The sequence below is a fragment of the Dreissena polymorpha genome, chromosome 4 (assembly GCF_020536995.1).
Source record: "Dreissena polymorpha isolate Duluth1 chromosome 4, UMN_Dpol_1.0, whole genome shotgun sequence".
In the NCBI taxonomy this organism is placed as follows: Eukaryota; Metazoa; Mollusca; class Bivalvia; order Myida; family Dreissenidae; genus Dreissena; species Dreissena polymorpha.
In genome coordinates this window covers 5315633-5324473 of record NC_068358.1, presented here as the reverse complement: position 1 = coordinate 5324473, position 8841 = coordinate 5315633, and the positions used below count along the sequence as shown (strand labels likewise).

The 8841-nt window shown below is 35.7% G+C and overlaps 1 protein-coding gene across 1 annotated transcript; it reads right to left on the bottom strand.

The window, feature by feature from the left end:
* Positions 1 to 1218: 1218 nt before the first annotated feature.
* LOC127877792 (acetylcholine receptor subunit alpha-like 1) lies at positions 1219 to 8613 on the bottom strand. Its single transcript, XM_052424040.1, has 7 exons — positions 8246 to 8613; positions 6183 to 6293; positions 3815 to 3859; positions 3286 to 3395; positions 2841 to 3021; positions 1675 to 2469; positions 1219 to 1492 (listed from the first exon to the last, which is right to left on the bottom strand). The coding sequence occupies exons 1-7, from the start codon at positions 8345 to 8347 to the stop codon at positions 1310 to 1312; spliced, it is 1527 nt and encodes a 508-aa protein (XP_052280000.1). The 5' UTR covers positions 8348 to 8613; the 3' UTR covers positions 1219 to 1309.
* Between the last annotated feature and the right edge of the window lie 228 nt (positions 8614 to 8841).

The window sequence follows — 8841 nt, the reverse complement described above, 5'->3', positions numbered from 1 at the left end:
TGTGGTATTTGGAAACAGAGGTTAGAAAAAATAAATTGATTTTTTCGTAATAAACGTTGTGCTTGTGTCCATATTTTTTAGATACGATGTTATTTAAAAAAATGTATTACACATTTCCTAAAAAAATATTTAAAGACATGTCCCAAATAGATATTAAACAATTACTTACACAAACGAGTCCGCCTCATATGAACAAATCTTAGGTTTAAAAAGGTATTCTTAATGAAGCAAAATAATAATTTGCTATTTTGTCCTTAACACATCATTCTTTATTTAGAATGTTATTTTTGGATTTGATTATACGTTTCAAAAATCTTTCTTTTGAGAACACAACTGAATACTCTTCTGTATTGGTATGTTCTGAGTTTAGAAAATGTGAAATATTAACCCATGTATGCCTAGTGGACTCTCCCATCCTTGTAAATTGGATCGATTTATTTCCAAAATTAGGGATGTCTAGTATATTTATTTCTATATTTAGAATATATCTTACAGAAATTCCTGTAAGCAAACAGCGCAGACCCTGATGAGACGCCGCATCATGCGGCGTCTCATCTGGGTCTACGTTGTTTGCCAAGGCCTTTTTTTCTAGACGCTAGGCATACTTGGGTTAAGAGTCCCTGGTTTTTCAAGCCAGATTTCAACAAGCTTCTAATTGTGCAATAAAACCCATACCAAACCGGACGTGGTAAGAACGCAAAGAAATGTATTTCCAGTGATTAACCTGACATTCAACAACAGGAAACACAGGCGATTGCCAATCCACAATCGCAGTTAGAAGAATGAAGCGTACTGTTTAGAAACATGCGTGGGTGCTTGGCGCATGAAAAACCGGTAGATAGAATGGAAAGAAATATTGCACAAAGCACTCATGAAAGGTATAGTTAATGAAATGCAAGTCGTATATGATATTTTTAAAAAGTGTTCTGCGCACAAAAATATGTGTATTGTCATATCTAATAACGCATTGCTTTTTCGTGGATGAGTTTTGTTAATTTTCATATGTACGATTTTGTCAATAAATCATACTATGTTGATCGTATTTTTGTGTTTGTTATCATGGTAAAAAATAAATATAATGTAGTTATTATAGTCCTGATTAAAAATATGTTGTTTTTTATAATTCGAAATAATTGAAAAAACAACACAAATGAGAGCATAAACGTTTAGTAGAAGAAATATGTAATGCTTCAAATTACGCAATTATATCTTCTCCAATACTAACATTATGATAGATGCTACTATACGATGTTCAACTTCCAGATCGCACAACAACAGTTTATTGTAATGAAAAAAGACCAGTCAAAACCTAAACCAACGCTGCCCATCTTTTTGAGCAGTTAAAATTGTCTCTTGTCATGGCTTCCCGGGGGTCGTACAGAGATGGCGCGTTTAGAAAGATGCCGATGGTTCCACAGACGCACGCAGTTGTGAAGATGTACAGAAAGAGGCGGTCCATCACCATAGCGACGTAGTTCCAGTCACGTTCTTCCTGTAAGGTACCAATTTTATAATAATTATTAATAAAATAATAATAAAAATAATAATAACTATAAATAATACAAATACTGGTAATACAAATTGAAAAAAAAAACGTTTATCTGTTTTTTTTCTTATTTTATGGAACTCATTTAAAACATAGTCATTCTTATAAAGTGTGCTGCTTTGGCGTACCAATTTTGCATCGTCCGCAGTCTTCATGTGTTCCGCAATATACCGGACTCCTTTAAGCGACTCCCTTATTTCTGGCGGATATGTGGAAAAGGCTTCTGAACTTTCCGAAGATATTCTATGGCGCAACATGTCCGTGTGTCGCTGCCTGTTCATGAACACGGCTGTGTCGAGATTTGCATCTCTGACTTCCCTGTCTTTGACAGTTTGGAAGGCGCTTTGCTTTCTATTGACAGGCGGGCGTTTCATGCACAAGATCTTTGGCAGGATCTCCATCAGTAAACGCTTGATCCATGGCGACATCGTGTGAGTGGATGGTGACCGGAAGTGGACGCTTAGTGTTGATACGGTCAGGAATATGGACATGGTCACAACTATCATGGTGAACAGTAAATACTTTCCAATAAGCGGAATGACAATGGATGTTGGGGGATTAATGTCGGACAACAGAAGAAAGAACACGGTAAGTGCAAGCAATATTGATATCGAGAGTGTGATCTTCTCTCCGGAGTCGCTGGGCAGATAAAACACTAGCACTGTAAGGCATGATATTGAAATGCACGGCATGATTAGATTGATCGTGTAGAACAGTGTTTTCCTGCGTATGGTGATGTTGAACGTGATATCCGGGAATGGTTCCGGACAACAAGGGTAGAACTTCTCCTTGCGCCTGGCGGTCACATTGATGATGTCCCATTCCACGTTCTGGTAATAGTCACACAGGTCCACGCCGTTCGGAATCACCATCTGGTCACCTTCTGTCACCCCCTGTTTCTCCAACACGTGCTGCAGATCTACCTGTTATGTTTTAATGAAACAGGTAAACGATATTAATCTTGGTGCTAAACTTGACGATGACGATACATGGAATGATGGCGTTTTATTTAATTTATACGGCCCTTTTGCTCATTAAATTATTATTATTGATTATGATATTTGATGAGGTGATGATTTTCATGAAAATATTGATAATGTTGAGGAAACTGGTGTTGAGTATTTAGTTGCTTCTTATCATTAGTATTTGTATTATTATTGATAATGATTATTAATGAGATGATGATGACCATAATGAAGCTGCTACTGATGATGATGATGACGATTATGATTATGAAGCGGATGCTGATGAAGCTGTTGCTGTTGATGATACTAGCCTCTGAAGCTTATCCTACCTCATGGCCGTCGTAGGTCCACACACCGAACTTCATGAAGCATTCCTGCTGATCAAAAGGGAAGAACTCGACGTTGATTGGGCAGTAGGTCTTGTAGATTGCCGGTGGCTCCCATACAATAAGACCGGTGCTGTAGACCTTTGCTTTGGTAAGCAAAGTGATAACAAAGTCACCATCCGCACTGAAAAGCAAGGAAATATTAACTAAATATGGTATTTCCACGGTTTGTTGTATTATTTATATTGTATAAGTTTAAAAACAATGACTCTGGCTAATTGCGGACGCTTTGCTTTCTTTTTCTTGAGTACTCGCTATATTGCGAAAACGTAAACACACACAAATGCGCAACATGTATCAGCAATAGTTATTGTCAAATTTACAACATTTGCCCACTTCATGGTTTTAACAACACTAAAAAACACTACTGGTACAGTGGCACACATACTTGTTGTATAGCCCGATGTCCGGTATCCAGAGCTCCAGAGCTGGGATATGAGTCATCTCTATGCCTTGGAACATCGCTGGATTCCAGCGAAGGCGCAGGTCCACCCATTCCTGAAGAGACGTGTCCACAAACCTTACTAACATTTGAGTTGCGTTCTGAGAAAACTGGACATAATGCATGTGCACGAAGTGTCGTCCCAGATTAGCCTGTGCAGTCCGCACAGGCTAATCAGGGACGACACTTTCCGCCTAAATTGGATTTTTGCTTAGAAGAGTTTCATTTACACGAAAAATGTCATAAAAGCGGAAAGTGTCGTCCCTGATTAGCCGGTGCGGACTGCACAGGCTTATCTGGGACGACACTTTACGCACATGCATTATGCCCAGTTTTCTCAGAACGCGACTCATTCATGAACGTTGCATTTAATCTAAGTAGTTGTCTACTACTGCCAATAAAAAAATATTATTATATGTAAAGTTATCAATATTCGGCATACGTACCAACCTTAAAATGGTGAGTGAAAACTTACTTGGCGAAGCCATAAGTTGGTTGTCAATATCTGGTTCTTCTCTGACTGCAATAAAATCATATTGTTTTCTGTTATATGAAAACCACAATACAAATTAGTTTTATTGTCTTCTTAAGTCGAACAATGAGCAGTTATTTGTAAAATATTAGGTAGTAGAAATTAGGATAATGTCAATTCTGATGTCGACCCTATACACTACAACTTTCTTAAACGCCTATGATATTTGTATAACAATATCATGGCATGTTCTTTTATAAAGACAGGTATGTTAAAATGAAACTAGACCTTAAGTACTCAGTGATGTTTAAACATATGACATCTTCAACTGAAAAATCATAACGCCTCAATGGTTAACAGAGCGCACAATAGACTTTTATTTCTCATTTACTGAACCTCTCAATGGAATGTTTACAGCTGTCTCTAGGTCGTACATTATGCCAGCTGGTTAGTTTTACCATCAAACATTCATGATCCATCATAGCTTAATATATTATATATAAATTATACAATAAACATGGTGGTTTTGGTTTCAATTGGCTCTTTACTGACAAGATACTTAAATGAGCAACTTTTATCCAGATGTCTTCTGCCAAACTATAACTATATGTAAACAGATTTGGTTTTTAAGATATCAAACTTTGAGTCCTTTTTTTAATAACGCTTTTTTGGTCGAGGAAATTTTAAATATGTAAAAGTCATTCGATTTCTAATACTTTGACAGCCGATGATAATGACTCTATTAATGACTAACAAGCTGCTTTTACGTCACTTGATAAATATAATGAATGGAATGCGTGAGTGGAATTTTTTTTCAGACGTGAACGGTAACGCAATTAATCAAATGACTTTTTGAACGCTAGCCACTGAATTAATTTGCAATTAATTCAAGCCAATAAAACTTGAGGAAATTATTGAGATTTTGGAGGCTTAGGGAAATAAGATCTATGTCTGAATTCTAAAGTCTATTTTATCAAAATGTTAACGTTGTCGAAAAATACAATGAATGGCATGCTGTTTTGTTTGAATCTTAGACTAGTTTATTATGCAGAATGCAACTTCATTATGAATTTTTTAAAGTTTTTCTTAGAATTATTGTAAATTCCTGTACTTACTTTATACAAATAATAGTTAACAATAAAATATAGCAGGAATGAGTAAATGCTGCGTGTCTAACACTGAAGCGAAATATTTGTTAAATCACTAATCGACAAACAAGTCTAATTTGTATGGACCCGCAGATTTTGTTTGCATAACAACTATTATTATTAAGAAGTTACATTAATATAAAACATATGAATGCCAGGTCGAAATAAGTGTACGCAAATACATCAAAACTCGATAATGAAATATGTCTTTACTAGACAGTATTATTTAAGCAGTGTTATAAAAATACTTAAATTCAGATAACAGGTAAATGGAAAGCTAGAGTTTTTAACGTTTCATTCTTTCTCATGAATAACGACTTCTTTTCAAATAACACAATTGCACAAAAGTTTGTCTTGGTCCATAAAAAGGTTTCAAACACGTATTTACTTAACCTCTTTCCTCCATGCGATCCTTTGTGTCGCATTGAACTTCACTAAAAGACTCAAAAACACATTCAGTATTTACAATTCATTAATTCAATAATGTCACTAAATACACTTGTCACATTGTATATGTGATACATTCTTGTGGATTCAGTCTTAATAGGACATCAATATAACTTATCATAGTTGCAAGCAACTTAAGCAAATTAAGTTCAACCTATCGAGTGCCTCATTGACATTAATATTAATTGGCATTATGGGTCTCTGTGCGACGACTTGGATAGAATAGCTTTGTTAAAATATGACACTTGATACAAATTTGGTTATACCAATTATTTTTTAAGGCGAATGCTATTCTCTAGACACAAATATGTTGAATAGCAAGCGCTGAAAATGTTTTCAAGTCATTGAAGCATTGAAATAAGTATGGGTTTCTCTTGATAGATTACTTTTCATCACACAAAACATTCAATAAATAGATATTGACATTGGAATGTATATTAGTCAGACAAAGCACTATGTGTTACATGTATAATAAGTTTGACTTAATTTTGCATTTATGTAAAAGTCGAATAACAAAAATGTAAACTTGGTATTTAATGCATAAATTCATAAATATAATAACACAAAATTAAGCCAAAAATCACTTCATAGAACCGTGTTCGTATTAAACGTCCGGTAATATACTCAACATTTTTCTTTGCGTTTTTTGCAACAACAAAAACAACAAGACAAGACAATAGTATGCGTAATAATTACAGCAGCTGCCAAAATGTGAGTGATCTGCGTTTTTTTAATTACCAACATTTACAACAAAAGCAACACGACACCATGTGTACCACTTCCAGCAGTTGCGAAAGCCTCATGCCCAGCTTGACGGTCAGCTTGTTGACCGCAGTCCCGTTGGCGGTGCTCCCGGAGGGCCGGATGAGTTTGTTGTACGGGTGCCGCTAAAATATTTTTATTATAAAATTGATTTTTGTTCTAGTTCAGACTGCTACCACTTAAGAAGCAATTCATCGCGAAGTACCGTAGGTAGCTCAAAGTGGTATTTGAAACGCTTTCGCTATCATTTTTTTACATTCAAGTTCAATTAAATGTATCTTGCGTATAGCCAGGCAATCATTTCTGGAAACAGTACCCAATTTAATTCTGTAATTGCACGATCAATGCAGTTACTGAATGTTTGTCTGAGCTGTATGTTTTCCATAAACATATTTGATACATGAAAACAAGTAAATTAAACAAACAACTTTTACATATGGCATTGTAGAACATATTTATGTACGATATATGTTTTTATGTTTTCATACGTGGCATTATGCACACGTCCAAGTTAGCATTACAAGACACTTCTGGTAGATGCATCTACACATATAAAAAATAAGTGCCACAATTGATAAGAAGCGGCTTCAAAACTAATGCACATTCTGCACTCCACGCGGTTACTATTAAACGTTTCTCATAATCAACTACTAGGCACCCGAGAAGCTTTTTATTGTGACGTTTAAGGAATTGTGTGTCAGTTCAGCTCGCAATTTTCATATGATTTATCTGACAGCTAATGCCAATTAGACCTTACGACAGTGGTTCTCAAATAGCCACTGTATTGTGCTGTTGGCTTAGTGCAGAATTTATAAGCTTCCGTTCAAAAACACATGCGCGATTCCTCTATTGCCCAGAGCCATCCCTTGAAGCAAATATATTTTCTGCAAACAATTCCCCAAACCGTACACGAAATATCGCTCATTAAATGAGAAACAAATGCTAAAATGGAGTTTGCGTTGATTCTGTGCAAGTTAAAACTGATTGTTATAGTTGTGTATTTCGTACATATCGCTTATAAATACAAGAAACCGTCGGAGACGGGTGATGCTCCCCAGTTTGTTTTTGTCACAATATTGCACTATATATTCAGATAAAAGGAAACGTCTTGAGGGGAATAACTTTGGACAAAATAATACGATGGATGGTTTAGCAACTTAAAAATGTCAAAGGGCCATAACTCTCTAAATAAATCATCTAATCAGAACCCACAAATAACATGCGCATCTCCTCAAGGTAGTTAAGCTTCCCATAAAGCTTCATTGAATTCCAGTCAGTAGTTGGGGAGAAAAAGCCCGGACAAGAATTGCACCTTATGTTCAATTTATAGAAAATTTCAAAGGGCCATAACTGAATTCCGGTCATTTATTGCTGAGAAATAGCCCGGACAAAAATTGTGCACGGACGGACGGACACACGCACGGACAGACGAAGCGGCGACTATATGCTCCCCCCCAAAAAAATTGGGGAGCATAAAAATGTCATATCCCAGTTATTTTAAAATATCTTCTAAAGTGTTGATATATATTATTTTTTATTTCTTTGTGATGTGATGTATAATTGTTCATAGAAGCAAGTCTATGATTCAGTTTTGACTTTGCTCATTGGGTAAATACCCAACACTAACTGCGTTGCCATAATCATTAATATTGTTTTTCTTTAAAGCAACAAAGTTTATTGTATTATTGTTTCTCTTATGGCATGGGTATGGTATAAGTAATGGTGAGGTTATTCTGAACTATTTCGTATTGTTACCGTTCAGAATACTAAACTAATTAACATCATAATCGGTAACCACCAAGAGAATGAAAGATGCATAATTATGTCTTGAAATGAAAATTACAAATGTTTTGAAACAATAACAAAGACCATAAGTATGCAAACATAATTTCTTTTTATCGCACGTATCTTATTATTAAAGACACAATTGTATGCAATAAATAAATATAGAAATATTGATGCCTGAATCTTCCATGTAAGGTGTCACTTTCATTGAAAGTCATGACGTAACCGCTCGATGTATTTTAACGAAACTACCGGTAACAAACATAACATGTGTTATGTAACAAGTACTCACCTTCAGCAGGTAGTAATGAAGCTCTTGTTCCGCCGGTGGTTTTCCCAAAACGTCGAACACTGACGTCAACATGAAGACGAACGTCAACGCCAACGTATCCATGCCGTCTTTAGGATATAAGTATGTACCACAGTACAGCAGTAACACAGTCAATCAGTGATGCTAGTTATCAGTGTTAAAATAATAAACATTAACCAGACTGGACAAATATATGGTAAAGAACCGTTGTATACGATCTATAAAGCAACAATGTACCGTGTTGTTTCGCTGCGTCACTACATCACATGGTATCACTCTATAAACGGCTGTATTTCGTATCGGTAAAAGAAAACTGCCTCCATATGACCAATATATTTGTGTTCCACCGTTTTCCATGCTCATTCGAATTCCTTTGTTTGTTTTTGAAATTGATACATGCTTTGTGATCTTGCTGCAGCCTACATGTATATGTTTATTTCGATGCTTATTAAGCAACAAAATGTTTCTTGAAATGTTTCTTGTCTATTTATCATCCCAGTGACGGCCGCTATGATTTCGTTCGGTTTCAAAGATCTGCTTTATGGTGTCTATCGATAAACAAGAAATATGTCCGTGGG

Coding starts and splice junctions, on each gene's coding strand:
- LOC127877792 (XM_052424040.1), bottom strand. CDS start 8,347: ATGGATACGTTGGCGTTGACGTTCGTCTTCATGTTGACGTCAGTGTTC. Junction 3,860..6,182: donor TTTCGCAACTGCTGGAAGTG/GTACACATGGTG, acceptor ATTTTATTGCAG/TCAGAGAAGAACCAGATATT. Junction 3,022..3,285: donor GACATCGGGCTATACAACAA/GTATGTGTGCCA, acceptor CTTGCTTTTCAG/TGCGGATGGTGACTTTGTTA.